The sequence below is a fragment of the Trachypithecus francoisi genome, unplaced genomic scaffold (genome assembly GCF_009764315.1).
Source record: "Trachypithecus francoisi isolate TF-2019V2 unplaced genomic scaffold, Tfra_2.0 Lachesis_group2, whole genome shotgun sequence".
Lineage (NCBI taxonomy): Eukaryota > Metazoa > Chordata > Mammalia > Primates > Cercopithecidae > Trachypithecus > Trachypithecus francoisi.
The window spans coordinates 177,424,929-177,441,839 of record NW_022681465.1 but is presented as its reverse complement, the minus strand read 5'-3'; the positions used below and the strand labels follow the sequence as shown (position 1 = coordinate 177,441,839).

At 38.0% G+C, this 16,911-nt stretch overlaps 1 protein-coding gene across 2 annotated transcripts in view; it reads right to left on the bottom strand.

The window, feature by feature from the left end:
• Window positions 1–16,911, bottom strand: part of TRIM36 (tripartite motif containing 36) — a 57,979-nt gene that overhangs the window by 10,259 nt on the left and 30,809 nt on the right. For both annotated transcript variants that reach the window (XM_033181519.1, XM_033181518.1), the window contains exons 3-7: window positions 12,411–12,736; window positions 9,571–9,717; window positions 6,528–6,623; window positions 2,302–2,555; window positions 1,938–2,062 (exon numbers count right to left, since the gene is read on the bottom strand). In XM_033181519.1, coding sequence (XP_033037410.1) covers window positions 1,938–2,062; window positions 2,302–2,555; window positions 6,528–6,623; window positions 9,571–9,717; window positions 12,411–12,736 — 948 coding nt within the window. The remainder of the gene's footprint in view (window positions 1–1,937; window positions 2,063–2,301; window positions 2,556–6,527; window positions 6,624–9,570; window positions 9,718–12,410; window positions 12,737–16,911) is intronic.

Genomic DNA, 16,911 nt, shown 5'->3' with positions numbered 1-16,911 from the left:
TTAACTGTTTAGTTTTGGAAACAGGTTTCCGGTTTTTCACTAAAAATAAAATGATTAAAAGCTAAATCTTTGTTCATATGCATAGTCCTTTCTATAGAGCCAATTCCTAAGCTTAACTGCTGGAATCATATGCTAAGAACAATATGCTATAAAAGCTACACACACACATTTATGTCAAATCACAGAGAAGGACATGAATAAGCAGCAGAAGTCTCCTCTCCTTATTTCCCAATGTAGAAGCATGTCTGTGTATGCTGTGTTTATATAACTGCACGTTATGCAGCCATAATGAGTTCTGGAAAGTTACCCAAAATACATTTTAAAATTAAAAAAAAAGTTACAGAATAACACAAATACTATGCCCCCTACCCCATACCCTTTTTCTTTCTTTTTTTTGAAAGATAGCTTTCAAAAAAAAAAAAAAAAAAAAAAATGCATGTAGCAAAAAGTGAGGGGAAGATCCATCAGCCAGAAGCTAAGTGACTGCTATCCCATTCTCATCCATCTCTTTCCTTGCTATACAATGGTATAACCCAGGACCACCCACCCTCAACCTCACCTTTCCAGCAACCACTTTGGGATCCACAGGGAGGGAGGACCTAGGACTCACAGGTAAGCAAAAATATATTTGTATATATACTATTCAAGTATACATTTTGGAAACACAGTATAGTGTATAAAATACAATCAGCATTTTAAGTGATGACAAATATCTTTGAAAAAATAAGGTAATCATAATAAATAAGTATCAGATTCAGGTACAGATTTGAAAAAGAGGTCGCAGTCATCCTTCAGAGTTTTAAACTTTTAACAAGACAAATGTCCTTTATTAACACACAAATCTACAAATCTGTACCTATAAAGTAATTACACTATAAGCATATCTTTCTAAGGACTGTCATTGTTCACCATTACTAGAAGAGAAACCTTAGGGAGAGGAATGAGGTAAGCAGAAGAAAAACAGGCCAGGAAGACCTCCCTGCCAGGGAGTAGCAAAACAGAAACATAAGCAAGTGTTATGGGCTGAACTGCATCCTTCCCCAGTCCCCCAGACCCCACCCCTCGCCCCTGGAAATTCACAAGTTGAAGTCCTAAACCCCAGTATGTACCTAAGAATGTGACTGTATTTTAAAATAGGGTCTTTAAAGAGGAAATCAAATTAAAATCAGGTCATTGGAATGGGCCCTACTCCAATATGACCAGTGTCCTTTATAAAAAGAGAAGATTAGATCTCACACACACACACACGGAGGACCATGTGAAGACACAGCGAGAAGACAGCCATGTATCAACCAAGAGGAGAGGTTCAGAAGAAACCAACCCTGCTCACACCCTGATCTCCTACTTCTAGTCTCTAGAAACGTAAGAAAATTAAATTGTTTGAGCCACTAAGTCTAGGGCACTTTTGTCACTGCAGCCCCAGCAAACTAATACAGCAATGTAAACAGCCTGCAGAGTCCATCTCTAGGCTTCCGTCCGAGAAACCCACATACACTTGCCCCAAAAATTCTGACAAGGATGTGCAATACAGCATTGCTTTACAAAAGAGGAAAAAAATAGAAAAAAGTATCTTAGTAGGAAAATGATTTATTTACTTACGAAATACTGTAAACAGTTAAAATATCACTTTAAACCAAAATTTCACATATTAACAAATATTTACGTTAATTTTCTAAAAAGGAATTTATAAAAAGAATACATACAACATAATGTTATTTATGCAATGTTTAAAAACACACAAACTAATGAAACATAGTTTTTGTGCATAAAAATACAGTTACAAAAACATAAATAGGATATGATTTCAGGATGCTACGATAGTCCTGGGCAAGTGATATGCTGTTTTATAATGTTAAATTTAAGAGAACTTGTGTTTTCTTCCACACAATATAAATTCAGACAAAAAGAATGAGGTTTTTGCCTTCATTAAGACTTACCACTAGAGAAAAAAGATAATTCTCCAAGAAGTTCTGTTTGTTTAGAGGTATTAACAACATAGTCTTCAAAAGAAGTCTGAGCTGCAGGTCTAAAGCTCTTCAAAGATTCTGTGGCTTTCTGTATTCTGCAGACAGATATTTTATACAAAAAATGATTCTTCAAGAAGGCAACTCAAACTAAATATCTGCAACATGATTAACAAAATAAAACTCACACTTCATTCCAAATTAAAGTTAAGAATGAGGCAAGATGTACCTCACATTAACACAGCATTATGGACCACTCAGAGCTACAGTGAGAATACACAGCAGCATTTAATAAAATTGCTCAAGAGGTTCTGAAGTTAGAAGTAAAAGAGAATACCTGAGGTGGAGCTGCTTTGCTGTTTGTACAAAGCAGGACGGATCCGTCTCCTTTAACACTTCTTGAGCATATCCCACAAGTCCATTGTTCTCTAGAAGTCCCTGGTACTCTTCCATTTGAGTCTGAAATTTGTCTAATCTTAGTTTCTTGGAGGAGTCAATTGCTTTCAAAACAGATGATTTCCTCTCTTCCAGAATTTCAAAGAGCTTTTCAAAATGTGTAATTGCTTCTTCTTTAGCCCTCTCTCCATTACACTATGAAAAAACAATATCTCCATTACACTAAGATAAAGCATTGCCTCTTCTGCTAAACCCAAATGGCTTTCCACAAAGTTCTACATAATTATATTTCATCTATGTGATGACAACATTATCAAAATTCAATAAAACCAACCTAGATATTATAAAGAAAAAAAGTTTTATCTGACTCTGAAATTTTCAAAACAATATTTTGGCATCAAATACATTCAGCAAAGAACAAATGACAACTTTTTATTCAGATTTACCTTGTTAATTTTATAATATTGTACTTCCTTAAGCTTTTCATCTCCAAAGTCCAGTGTGGACAATTTAGTCAATTAAATAAGATAACAATCTTTCAGTGGTATATAAAGGAATTTGAAGGAGAAATGAACTGATTTAACCAAAAACAGGAAAACACAAGTCCAGAGCTTTGAATTCATTTCAAATTCAGAAATGTTTTACCCTTTCTACGCTACTCCAACTTTTTAAAAAGTTGTTCCTGTTTTTGTTTTTTTGAGATGGAGTCTCTCTCTGTCACCCAAGCTGGAGTGCAGTGGCACGATCTCAGCTCACTGCAACCTCTGCCTCCCGGGTTCAAGTGATTCTCCTGCCTCAGCCTCCCAGGTAGCTGGGACTACAGGCACGTGCCACCACGCCCGGCTAATTTATTTTCATATTTTTAGTAGAGACGGGGTTTTGCAGTGTTAGCCAGGATGGTCTTGATCTCCTGACCTCATTTGTGATCAACCCTCCTTGGCCTCCCAAAGTGTTGGGATTACAGGCGTGAGCCACCACACCCAGCCTAAAAAAGGTTTTAGCCACAAAACTCTAAAATATGACATTCTTTACTAAGATATAAAAATAAAAGTATCCTCTTCACATTAATATAATTTAATTATAATTAAATTCTGACTTAGCTGTGTGACCATATGCTAATCATTTCACTTCTCTTTCTGTTTTTCTCTTCTGAAAATAGGGGATAAGAAAAACCATTTAGGTTTTTGTGAAGCGATTTTAAAAGGTTATTTACATAAAGTACATACCACAATACCACATACTGTAAATAAACATTCATACAAACTGTCAGAAAATGATCCTAGTATTGGTTAAACATTCTGAATTCCTATAAAATCAGAGCTCATGATTTGAGAAGACTGGCAAAGCACTCCTAAGCAGTTATTACAACAGACTCACAGCAGCCAACAGAAAAGTCTTTGAGAACACTTTTTTCTTTTTTGAGATGGAGTCTTGCTGTGTTGCCCAGGCTGTAGTGCAGTGGCGCGATCTTGGCTCACTGCAAGCTCCGCCTCCTGGGTTCACGCCATTCTCCTGCCTCAGCCTCCTGAGTAGCTGGGACTGCAGGCGCCTGCCACCATGCCCATTTAATTATTTTTTGTATTTTTAGTAGAGACGAGGTTTCACCGTGTTAGCCAAGATGGTCTGGATCTCCTGACCTCATGATCTGCCTGCCTCGGTCTCCCAAAGTGCTGGGATTACAGGTGTGAGCCACCACACCCGGCTTTTTTTTTTTCTTTGAGAAGGAGTCTCGCCCTGTCACCCAGGCCAGAGTGCAATGGTGTGATCTTGGCTCACTGTAACCTCCGCCTCCCGGGTTCAAGCAATTCTCCTGCCTCAGCCTCCCAAGTAACTGTGATTACAGGCGCGCGCCACCATGCCTGGCTAATTTTTTTGTATCTGTAGTAGAGACAGGGTTTCGCCATGTGAAACCTGTGGCCAGGCTGGTCTCAAACTCCTGACCTCGTGATCCACCTGCCTCGGCTTCCCAAAGTGCTGGGATTATAGGCGTGAGCCACTGCGCCTGGCCAAGAACATTCTTAAAAGCTGACAGTATATGGCAGAAGTGTACTGTGCATTTTCCAATGGCTTCCAGCCAACACCAATATAATGAAAGGAAATTTTTTCCAGATCTCCTGTTTCCTAACCCTGAAAACCACATATTTTTAAAAGAGAAGGAGCAGAAGGGAGTGGTATTTTGATAGTATTTCACTGACAAATCACAACATTAAACTCAGACATATCATTATAGAGATTTTTTTCCAGGTAAGTATAATTACAGATAAAAAGACAGTATCACCACCATCACTGAGTAAAGGTCAAGAATGGAGGCAAGTTATCTACCATAAAAAAAATTCTTATTGATAAGCCTGCAGATACAGCTTAGGCAAATGCTACAAAACAACTCAATAATGTCCCCACGACCCCAAGGACTCGGGGTCTACATGAACACTTGACACCTACGTTCCGCAATGTTTAACCTATTGATGACAAATCCCAAAACAGACTCTCGGTCTTTATTTCAGAAGTGAAGGGCAGCAGGACCGAGGGGACCAACAAATAAGGCTATTAATAGAATGATCAAAGATGCAACACTTGAAGCAAACTACTGAGGTGATCATCTGCTTTGTGTTGAGACAGTCTGTCATTTAATCCAACAAAAATATGAAAAAGAAAACCCCAAACTGCATGGAAAAACGACTGACAGGGTGGGGAATGCAATCAGTGAAGATCAGGAAAATAATATTAAAAACAAAAGCACTACTGGTAAGGGTGTTAATTTACATGATTTCTCAATAATTTCACCCCGTATTGGAAAAAAATTTCTTCAAGTAACAGAGTCATACTAGCTGGGATATTTTTATATTTAATTACTAAAAATCAGGAGTAATGGCTCAACTTTGTTTCAAATGGAGAAGAAACACAAGTGTACAACAAAGTCAATGAAGCATATCTGGACTTTTAAAATAACCCAACCCAATCCCCTTTTACTATATTTTTAAAATGCTGTTATCTTTTCCAATTTTTTATTAAAATATAATACACAAATGGAAAAATGTACATGTAAGTATAAAGACTAATGAGTCTTTACCCACACACTCAATATAACCAGCATCCAACAGAAAATCCAGATTAAAGGACATTACCAGTATCCCAGAAGCCTCCATATAACCTTTCCAGACATTAATCCACCCCTCCTCAACTCTAACATCATCATCTAGTTTCACCTTTTTTGGTACTTTTTATAAATGTAATCACATAGTACATATTCCTTTGTATCTAGCATCTTGCTTTCAACATTATTGCAAGATTAATTGACACTCCTGTGTGCAGCCGCACATCATTCATTCTTTTTTTTTTTTTTTTTGAGATGGAGTCTCGCTCTGTCGCCCAGGCTGGAGTGCAGTGGCCAGATCTCAGCTCACTGCAAGCTCCGCCTCCCGGGTTTACGCCATTCTCCTGTCTCAGCCTCCCGAGTAGCTGGGACCACAGGCGCCGCCACCTCGCCCGGCTAGTTTTTTGTATTTTTAGTAGAGACGGGGTTTCACCGTGTTAGCCAGGATGGTCTCGATCTCCTGACCTCGTGATCCGCCCGTCTCGGCCTCCCAAAGTGCTGGGATTACAGGCTTGAGCCACCGTGCCCGGCCCATTCATTCTTATTGCTGTTTTTATTCTACTGTTAATGGGCATGCGGGTAGATCCCACTTTGTGACAATTACAAACATGGCAGCCACCAACATTCTGATATACGTCTTTTGGAGAACATATATAGGGTATACACTCAGGAATACCTGAAATTTAAAATAAACCTGGTCTAATCTGCATACAGCACGTTTTCCAAAAGTGATCTATTAATTTTAAAAAATATAATAAAAATAAGTAAAACCTATCATTTCCCTTATATTACTATTACATACTTTTGAGATCTTGTTAGTTGCCACACAAATAGTCATTTTTCCCTCTGTGTTCCAGTATCATTTAATCACTAGCTCGATCACAGAAGTGACCGCACAACATTGTAATTCATTTTTTATACTTGTTTCCACAGCCCCAGAAAAGCAGGGGTGAAATCTAACACAACTTTGTATTCCCAGCTCATATAATACTCTCAGGATTTTATGAACAAATGAGTGAATGTCTAGATAAAATAACAGTAATTTAAAATATGCAAGATAGTTTACCACTTACCTCTGTTTCTTTCATTAACAAGTTTAGTTCAGATATTTGACTCTTCACCTGGCTTTCCTTCCCAATAAGGTAATCAATATCCTTTGAAAGTTTTTCCTGTGGAAACACATTCATAACACAAATGGGCAAAACGGGAGTTTAACAAAGACCGTGCAGAGTTTTTGTTTTTGTTTTTTTTAATTACACAGGACTCATCCTCTTCTACAGCCTCTGATAAACAGATAATAAAATCAACTATGGCAATTATCATTATGCACCTAGAGTAAACAGTTAATGGCCTTAGGCACAGAGGGCCAAAGGATGTATCACATATTAGAATCAGTTGGAAAAAAAGAACAAGGTAATAATAGTCAAAACTTCTGAATATAAAAATAATACATTTTTATTGCTTCATTGTCATTCCTAGAGCTCCTGCTCCTAAGGCCTAAGTAAATGGAAGAGCAGCAATTCAAATAGTTTTGTCTTCAGATTTTACAATTTACTCTCACAAACACCCACGTGCGCACACACACACACACACACACACACCCCTATACATAATAGGAATAGCAACAAAGAGCCTTCCAAAATAATATTCACAGTCCATCCCAGCCTATTAGATATTACACAATAATGAAAATAGTTTTATAAAAACAGGCAATTTCCAGAGCTCACTGAATAATCTGTCTGTAAGGCAGACATTTTGAAGTAAGTATAGTTTCTTTCCCATAGAAATACCGTCATAGGTTTTGGTGAGATTTCTGGTCTTGCCCAGAAAACCTACACTGAAATACACAAAAAACAAAACACAAAAGCCCCGAAACACCATGGGGTAAAAAGTTGTAACAGAAAAATGTATTCAGAGTCTAAATAAGAACAAGAACATCCCGAAAATGACTTTCAAGCTGTAGCCCTTACAGGCCGATCTGAGCATTTCAGGCTCAGTTACCACCAATGACTTGAAAGGAAAAGGGTGCTCAAGAAGGGGGCACCATTAAACACTCAACACTATTCCGCAGGCTGAGAGGTCCTTCTTACCACCGAGCTGAAAGCCAAACGGCAATTCTGACAATACCATCCCCAACAGGCCCGTGTGGAGATCAGAAGTACTAGGTGCAAGTGGTGGTACCTTTTTTTAACTATGGCAGCAATGAGACAAATTTGGCCATTTAAATTTAAGTAAGGCTTAGTTCTATGATAGCAGCTTACATTAGAACTACAAGATAGGAAAAGATAAGTTAATTGACTCAAAGGGGTAAGGACCAGAGAAGAATACAGGGCAGAATTCAGACGCATGATCTAAAAGCACCACTCTCTGAGTTTGAATGCTCAAAGTATCTGGCCAACTACATGTTTATCTGAGAATAGCTTTTATCTGAGACAGCTCCAGTCATAACAGTCCCCTCAAACATAGCCAGTTTGTTTTAAAAGACTAGATCAGTTTTGTCTCCAAAAAGTATATGCACCACACAGAAAATAGGCACTGAAGATTAAAATGTAAAAAGACAAGGCTACCACTAACTCCTTTAGATAAATCAGGACCCCAGTTCTTTAGGCACTAATCAGAGGCTAATTTCTCAGGGAATTCAAAACTGCACAGAAGCTTTCCTCTGGATCAGTCGTTCTCAAACACCAGTGTATATCAGAGTCTCCTGAGGGCAAACCAAGAACCCTGAGGAGATGCAGCTGAGTCCAAGGAGGCCATACGTTGTAAAGCACGTACCGAAGAAGAGACTGTTGTAAACAGAAAGAACTCCAGAGACACAAACAGTCCCCCTTATATATCCAGCAGTCCTCATCACACAAACAAACAGTCCCCCTTATATATCCAGCAGTCCTCATCACACAAACAAACAGTCCCCCTTATATATTCAGCAGTCCTCATCAACTCTTGTGTGTGAGGAAACTGCCCAAGCCCAGGCAAAGAATCACCCTACAGGCCCTGAGGAAACAACGCCAGGAGCTTACACAAGGCCGGGAAGAGTGTCTATTCCCCACCAGTGAGATTAAAAAAAAAAAAAACACCTCAAAATTCACAGGGCATTGAAAAAAGTAATCAAAGGCTTTTACTTCGATAGTCAGGTAACATTAGCCCTTAGAACCAAAAGCTGTTCTGTCCTGCCTCACAAAGTAAGATCCAAACGTTTCCAAGTAACTTAATCACATACTCAAAGAAAACAGCATTTGCAGGAATACAAAAATATCCAATAACTGGCAGCCAATCAAAAATTAGCAGGCATGCAAGGTAGCAGAGAAATATAAGCTCTAATTAAAAAAAAAATCAACCAAAACTGACCTAGTAGTGAAACAGACGAGAGAATTACTAGGCAAGAACAATTATACAATTATACCTGTATTCCATTTGCGCAGAGAAGATAGAGCACAACATAAATATAAAATGCAAAACACAAAACAGTTTGCATATATGCAATTAGACAGAGGCAAAAAATGCATACACGTATTGTTAAAGAGAGGAAGGAAACAAAATGGGCAGTAGGTATACAGACGATTTCTTTTAAAAATATTGTTTAAAGGGAAAAAGAATAAAACAAAAAGTTTTCTACCACTGCCTGCTTTGCCGTTGATTATCAAATTTGAAAGTTTTAAACATCATCAATAAAGCTAACAGAAAGGAAGTAATTCAGTTTTAAATTGTAAAGGTGCCATCAGAATGAACAAAATACTAATTCTACAGGTAACAAATAAGAATCAAGTGTCTTAAAACAGCCACAACCCTTTAAAGTGTGTCAATCCTATGTATACATCCATTATTACAGACATTGGGCTCATTTGGGTATCATGATGAAGTGTCCTTCATCCTTCTCTCTTCCCTCAGAATTCAGAGCTAATGCAATGTAGGTGACAATAAATACCAGGCCTTATCAGTACCACAAATAACTGTTGATCAGAAATACTAACCACCTAGTATTAGTAGATCATTAAGTAACACTTTAACTCAGTGTAGTACAAAAAAGGCCATATAACACATCATGATTTTATAAATTAAAAGTTAAAGGCATAAAGTTACGAAGAATCAAAATTCTGTTCCAAAAATCAGTCCTACCTTTAAGGTTTTGTAGGCACTGCTCATGGTGGTTACACGGTGGTTGGCATGATTACCACCCAACTTACACAGATGGCAAACTGGCCTCCGACATAATTCACAGTACATGTTTATTTTCTCTGCTTCATGTTCTGGGCACATTAAAATCTATTGCATAAAGAATAAAAGTGTGATTAAGGATCTAGGTTTCAAGTCACCTGACAAACTACCAAAATACAAAGATTTGCTTTACAAAATCACTAAACAAAGCCATTTAAGTGAATATGAATGTAAAAAGGAAAATGGTTGATACATCGCATGAAAATTCTCTATACCGGAATGACTATTTTTCAATTTGAGGGTTCAAATGATTAATGTGTAGACGTTGTCTACAGCCATACCCCTCTGAACGTGCCCAATCTCTTCATAATATGTAAATGTTATTTCTCCAAAACTTGTTAGGTTAGAGTTTCATTCCTATCAGATTCAAATGGAATGAACACTTAGCCAAGTTAGAAAGGCCATCTGACCACACTGATGAGGCCATTCTTAACAATCATAGTCAATATTTTTAATGAAGTACCATAACAATTCATGAAACTCATGGCCTCAGTAACAGAAATCTGTTACTAAAAGAGTCTCAGAAAACTTTATAAACTTCTAGATGTGTTTCCTTTTACAAATTAATTACAAATGCACTGACCAAATTTGGAACTGTTTTTCTGATTTGTCTACCTTTTTACTCTGTAAACTATTATCGTAGAGGACTAAAAGCTATCTGATAAATAACATGAAATTTTATGTAAAATAACTTTTCATTTGAAAGAAAGGGGAAATTCCTTTTAGTATGTTAATAAAATCAAAAGTTGTTAAAGATTCCAATAGATTACATTTTAAGCAACTGTAACTTGTCTGATAACTTACAGACATTTATTTATTTATTTATTTATTTATTTACGAGACAGAGTCTCGCTCTGTCGCCCAGGCTGTAGTGCAATGGTGCAATCTCGGCTCACTGCAACCTTCACCTCCTGGGTTCAAGCAATTTTTCTGCCTCAGCCTCCCAAGTAGCTGGGATTACAGGCATGTGCCACCATGCCCAGCTAATTTTGTAACTTATATTTAAAAGGAACAAACAAAAAGTACAATATAGAAACTCCTAATACCAATATATAGGCTCAGGAGAAAAACAATTGGAAAATGTTTCAAGTTTTTCAGCATGTCCAAGCTTCCACATCCCCAAAGCCATTACATTTAAAATAAAATACAAAGTTTGTCTATCTGCAAGAAATGATCAGAAGAATTCAACGTTATAGGCAAATATTCCATAGCAATAAGGAACACCATTTTGGACACCGTTTTAGAATTTTACTATATTGAGTAGCACTAACTACTTGACAAATGAAATGTTTCTCAGTATAACCTATCTGTATTTCTTTTGGTCTTATCAATCTTTTATTACATTTGTAAATAGAAACTGTAAGGTTATACTTAAAATTTCCTTAAATCTTTAATTCACAAAGACCCAAGCTTAATAAAAGTCATTTAATCAAAGGTTATTTCATGGTAGAAATCAATTTACTCATTTAAAAGAAACATTAAAACATCAGGTTGAAGTTACAAATTTTTAAAAATTGATGGCCTTGAGCATTTAAAATGAGGAACATAATAGAGGTTTAAAAGCTATCTGATGAATCTACTGTCAGATTGACACAGTTTGAGAAAGGTCATTCAAAACGTGATAGCACAGATTGTTTTTGCCTTAATCTACCAATCCTTCACTATTTAAGAAATAGCTCATAGTTTCAAAAAAACTTTTGAGTTTTTCCCATTTTTTATTACAAATTTTTTACACTTAAGAATGCAAATAGATTTCCATACACAGGTTACTACGTTATAAGGAATAAGAACTTGGAAACCACAGGTTTTAAAAATCGATATAAATCAGAAAGAAGTGAAGATATCAAAAGATCAGTTTATTTCCAGGCACACAGCAGGGCAAACAATACATAAACTTCTTTTGAGCAATATTAAAGAAATTACTCAGAACGTTTAAGAAATGCAAATTCTACCTTAGATAACATATAACCATTATATCACAAGCTACAAGCTACAAAATAATAGGCTGTAATTACTTTTATTCATTGTACAATTCTAGCTAACTAAAAACAAAAATATGTTTCGCAGTCAAACCTTTTGAGCAATTATGGATTTATCACACTAAAGCACAAAAAAGCTTTTTAACTTTAACCATTTCAATCTTAAAGAATGTATCTGGCTGGGCGCGGTGGCTCAAGCCTGTAATCCCAGCACTTTGCGAGGCTGAGACGGGAGGATCACGAGGTCAGGAGATCGAGACCATCCTGGCTAATACAGTGAAATCCCGTCTCTACTAAAAAAAAAAAAAATAGCCGGGCGAGGTGGCGGGCGCCTGTAGTCCCAGCTACTTGGGAGGCTGAGACAGGAGAATGGCGTAAACCCGGGAGGCGGAGCTGGCAGTGAGCTGAGATCCGGCCACTGCACTCCAGCCCGGGCGACAGAGCGAGACTCCGTCTCAACAACAACAAAAAAAGAGTATATCTGAGATAACCTTTAATCAGAGTTATCATTACAAACATTCATTTATTGTAGTATATCACACTGGATTATAATCGAATAAGCCACAATATTGCCCTCTATTGGTGGGGATGTTTAGCCCCATAGTAAGTAACTCCAGCCAACTAGGCCTTAAGTTCTCACACTTGCTTTAAAAGTTATTTCCTTTCTGTCAAGTTCTAGACTCAGTAATTTATTTCATAACATTTACATAAAAGTTTCACAACATTAAGTTAAAATAACACTCTAATAAAAACTTCACTTACCTTGGGTCTAAAGTTAGTAGTTGGACCAACATACTCATGTTGAGCTTTTATTGTACCCCAAGGATGATGAATTTTGAAGCATTCATTGCAGTAACTTGCACTACAGTCCATGCAGCTTTTTGTGGATTCTTGAGGTGGTGGTTTACAAAGGTCACACATAATGGCTGTGGCTGCCCTAGCTGCCTGCCGATATCTTTCCACAATAGTTTCCAAAGTGAAGTTTCGAAACAGACCATTGATTCCTCGTTCTCCAAGATCCACATCATGCTCACAGCCAGGGCAAGGAAAAATAGTTGTCCTCGGGGTCAATGAATTGCGCTTCCAGCCTGTGTAATTAGGAAGTCTTTGTTTAGTTACAGTTGTAGGAAAATGAGTAGAATGAAGGAAAGAGGAGTCATGTCTTAGAAACATATCTACAAATATATCACAAAAACAGTATCCGAAGTGGCTCCACATGAAATTTGTATTGTGAAAATGTTTTTAAAAATTTTTCCTTAGTATACAAAAGACAAGCCCAAGTTACTAGTTATCACATCAAAAAGGAAAATATTGTATAGAAAACCCCATCAAGCCCATATGAAATCATAAAGATAAACATATAATACAATACAACATGGGGCCAAGAGCTTTTACAATTATATAATTAGCATTATAGTTACTTTTATACACTATATCCAAAGGCATTTAAATGAACAGTCTTTGCTGACTGACAGGAAACGAGTTAATACATAAAAGAGCAGGGGTCCCCAGCACAAGGCCTATGAAGAGGCGCCAGGCAGATCCATGAACTATTAGAAATCTTTCATCTATATACATACGAATATTTTCTGGTAAAACCCCACAGCTTTTATCAGATTTTCAAGAGTATGTGACGTGACCACAGAATTTTTAAAAACACTACAATAGAGGGTTTCCCACTGTAGTATTGTTTTATCTGGAAAAACTCAGTAGGGAAGATCATGAGTTAACCGAGTGCAATCTACAGAAGAGTGAAAAATGCATTCGTAGACCTAGAATTCAGTGATTTTTAAGAGGGACCAACCATTTAATATCTTCTTATGACCTGAAACAAAGAATCATTAAGATTACTTAATTCAGTAAGCCAAAAGTTACCCCAAAAATACTGCCAATAATTTTACAACATATATAAAACAATGAATGACCTTAAACATCACACTTTTTAGTATTATCCCAATTTTAATAAATCAAGAAACCAATGTATGACAGTCCTTACTCACTGGTTCACAGGACTCCAGGGCTGTCCATTTACCACAGGTGCATGCATACCATATTACCCCATTTGTAAATCTGTTCTTTTTTTTTTTTTTTTTTTTTTTAGATGGAGTCTCACTCTGTCACCCAGCCTGGAGTGTGATCTCAGCTCACTGCAACCTCCACCTCCCGGGTTCAAGCAATTCTCTGCCTCAGCCTCCCGAGTAGCCGGGATTACAGGCGCCCACCACCACGCCTGGCTAATTTTTATATTTTTAGTAGAGATGGTGTTTCACCATCTGGCAAGGCTGGTCCTGAACCCCTGACCTTGTGATTCACCCACCTCAGCCGCCCAAAGTGCTGGGATTACAGGCGTGAGCCACCGCGCCCAGCTGTAAATCTGTTCTTAGGAGTATGTAGTCTTACTTGCCCACAAAATAACTCCCTTAACATAAACACAAACTTCTTAACCTACATTCTTTCATACTACCATGTATCCAATATCAAAAATGAATGGCTGAATTTGGTATACCATGTAACTGTCATCACTCAAAAGAATGTCTTAAAAGATGTCTGACATGATATCAGTTCAGGTAAAATTTAGCAATCAGCCCACAATATTACTTATTGGAAGTGATGTTATAGCATGCTATATGGCACTGGGCCCCAAAATCTACTTATACAACAAACATGCAGAATATTTTAGTATCTTCATTTAAAGATATTTTATTAACTTTTACATTTTTAAACATTAATGCATACAAAAAAGCTGCCCAATAAAAATTTGAAAATCCTAAAATATATTCAGATAATAATTCTAAAAACATGCAATACAATCCAAAATCTTTCACACCACAGCAGGCATATAATGAAATAAGCAGCAAAGCTACTTTGAAATCACATGCCAATGAAAACTTCATTTAGGAAAAAAAACAAGCCAAACAATTCTGGAAATGGTATGGTGCAGTGGTCAAGTTTAAAAAAATGGAAATTCATATTTAATTGCAGGTTTCCATACATGAACTAGGTGATGAAAATTTAGATAAATAGAAAACTAATATCAAAAATGTCTAAATGAGTTATTTTTGGTTTTATGAAGATTATGACCAATTAAAGTAATGGGATAATGAAAAGTAAATAATGACAACAAAATCAAGCTTTAACATGTATGCTGGTGACACCCAGACTTGGGTCCTCAGAAATTTGAAAAAAAAAAAAACAAAAACAAAAAAGTTTCATCCCTTTTCTGTATACCTCTGCTAATGTATTTTTACAGTAAAAAAAAGTGTGAAACACTAAACTTCTTAAATCAGACATTAAATTAAGACGTAATTTTTCACAACTCATTCAAATAGATATCTTGGCTATCTTTCTCAACAGATCTTGAAAGCTCTCAAATATTTCTTACAAATGCTGAAGAACTTTTATTTCACCTGTCTTATACTTCTTTCACTGTTTTCATAAAAACAAACAGTAGATGGTCAGAGCAATAAAGAAAACAAGAATCTTAGGATATTCTGGGAAGTAAATCTAATGAAAAAAATCAAGGCAATGGCACTAAGAACAAAATGGAAGAGTCAACTTTCTACTTTCCATGGCTGTGCTATCTGATACAGTAGCCAATAGCCACATGTGACTTTTAAAATTCAATTAAAATTAAATAAAATTTAATATTCACTTATTCGGTTACCATAGCCATATTTAAAATTCTCAAGAGACACATGTAGCTAATGGCTACCATATTATATGATACAGGGTTGAACATTTCCATTATAATAGAAAGTTATATTGCATAGTATTGCTCAATTGCATTAAACAATGAAAAAGAAAAATAGAGGGATCATTGCAAACTAGATTGAAGCACTATCACTAGAGGAAGGACTAGATTGCAGCTCTGACAGAGCAGCACGTGGAGGCTAGCATTGTGAAATTTTGCTCCAGAATGACTACAAAAATAGGAAAGCTGAGAGGACCCACAGTCCCCCTGAAGGAAGCAGATTGCTCCTACAGGACCTGGGAGACACCCTAAATACTGCAAGGGCCCAAACTGTGGAAGTGGGAAAGGGAGATTATCTGCCCCCAAACACACCTCCACTGGGGAAACTGAAGGCCTGGATAACGGGAGAAGATTCTGACCTTACCTGGAGCTGAGTCCACTTAGAGAGCTGAGTGAAGTACAAGTGTACAGGAAGCAGCGGGAAAACCCCTGGAAGCTCACTGGGCCCCCATCAGGTCGTTTTTGTCTGGCCTCACAGGCAGGGGTCCTTCTGGAGAACAGAGGGCCACAGGTAGAAGGAAATCTCCAGCTGAAGTTTGATACAATTTGAACTGATGGGGAAACCTTCCGGCCAGAACTTGGGGGAGCGTGTAAATCCAGTGTGCAGACTCCACAGGCAGGAGAAGGAAAACCATACTTGCTTTTGCAGCTGGGAGGTGGGTAGACTAGGGCAAGTGCTCAGTCCTGCTCACTCACTGCCTGGAAACAGCACAGTGGAAGTGAGACTGGCCCTTCAGATTGTGGGGGAGCTGGGTGATGCCTGTGACTGCCGGCTTTCCCCCACTTCACTGACAACCTGCGTGACACAGCAGAGGTGGCCTCAATCCTCCTAGGAGCATAACTCCATTGACCTGGAAAGCTCAAACCCAATCCCCGCAGCAGCTGCAGCAAGGGCTGCTCAAGGAGAGTCTGAACTCAGACATGCCTAGCCCTGCCCCCACCCAGTGGTCTTTCCCTACCTACCCTGGTAACTGAAGACAAAGGGCATATAATCTTGGGAGTTCTAGGGCCCTGCCCACCGCGTGTTCCTCCTCCTACCACCACAGTTGATGCCCTTTGGAAAGTGCCACCTCCTGGCAGGAGGCCAACCAGCACAAAAATAGTGCATTCAACCACCAAAGCTAAGAAGCTTCAAAGAGTCCATTTCACTGCCTGCCACCTCCATCAGAACAGGTGCTGGTGGTACCCATGGCTGAAAGACCCAAAGATGGTTCATATCACAGGACTTTGGGCACACAACACCCAATACTGGCCCAGAGCCTGGTATGCTTACTGGGTGGATAGATCCAGAAGAGAGAACCATCACTACAACTCGGCTCCCAGGAAGGCACATCCGTAGGAAATGCAGGGGAGTACTACCTCAAAAACCACCTGTGGGGCAAAAGGAACTGAACAGCAACCCTGAGCCCTAACCTCTCCTCTGCCACAGCCTACCCAAATGAGAAGGAACCAGGAAACCAACTCTGGTAATACGACAAAACAAGGTTAACACCAGCAAAAATCATGCTAGCT